The sequence below is a fragment of the Fukomys damarensis genome, unplaced genomic scaffold (assembly GCF_012274545.1).
Source record: "Fukomys damarensis isolate Sample0158 unplaced genomic scaffold, DMR_v1.0_HiC HiC_scaffold_37, whole genome shotgun sequence".
NCBI classification, from domain to species: Eukaryota; Metazoa; Chordata; class Mammalia; order Rodentia; family Bathyergidae; genus Fukomys; species Fukomys damarensis.
This window is the reverse complement of record NW_022900949.1, coordinates 5,819,300-5,819,803: the sequence shown is the minus strand read 5'-3', so window position 1 is coordinate 5,819,803 and position 504 is coordinate 5,819,300. Positions and strand designations below refer to the sequence as shown.

At 70.4% G+C, this 504-nt stretch overlaps 1 protein-coding gene across 1 annotated transcript in view; it reads left to right on the top strand.

Moving 5' to 3' along the window:
* Col5a3 (collagen type V alpha 3 chain) overlaps positions 1–504 on the top strand; it is a gene marked incomplete at both ends in the record, with an annotated part of 34,845 nt that overhangs the window by 4,178 nt on the left and 30,163 nt on the right. Inside the window, 2 exons of the mRNA XM_033759587.1 lie at positions 201–362; positions 457–504. The exon at positions 457–504 is cut by the window's right edge and continues 323 nt beyond it. Of these exons, the coding sequence (XP_033615478.1) occupies positions 201–362; positions 457–504 (210 nt within the window). The remainder of the gene's footprint in view (positions 1–200; positions 363–456) is intronic.

The window sequence follows — 504 nt, the reverse complement described above, 5'->3', positions numbered from 1 at the left end:
GGGGGGGGGCAGCAGGAGCCAGCAGGCTGAACGGCCTGAACATCTGGGAGGTGCTGCGGTGGGGGTGCCTGTCCCAGGCCGGCTCCTTCCTGACCCAGGAACGCTTGGGTGGGGGGATGGCGCCCCCCCAACCCACGCCACCACCCCGGGGCCTGGCCACTTCTAATTGCTGCCCTTTCCCACTCTGCTTGTCTCTGCAGGGGACCCTGTGGATGTCCTCGAGGTCCTGGGTGTGCGCGGGGGTCTGGCGGGGGTCCCCCAGGGGCCTGGCTTGTGTCCCCAGCGGACTCCCGAGGGCGACCGGGCATTCAGAGTGGGCAAGGCCAACACACCCAGCGTCGCCACGCGGGCGCTCTTTCCCGGTGAGTGTGGGTGTCAGGGGCGGGGCGCCCATGCGGAGGGCCTGTGGGTCCCTCCCGGACGACCTGAGCTGGCCCACGGCCTCCGTCCCCCCAGATGGCCACTTTCCTGTGAACTTCTCGGTGCTGGTCACTCTGCGGGCCC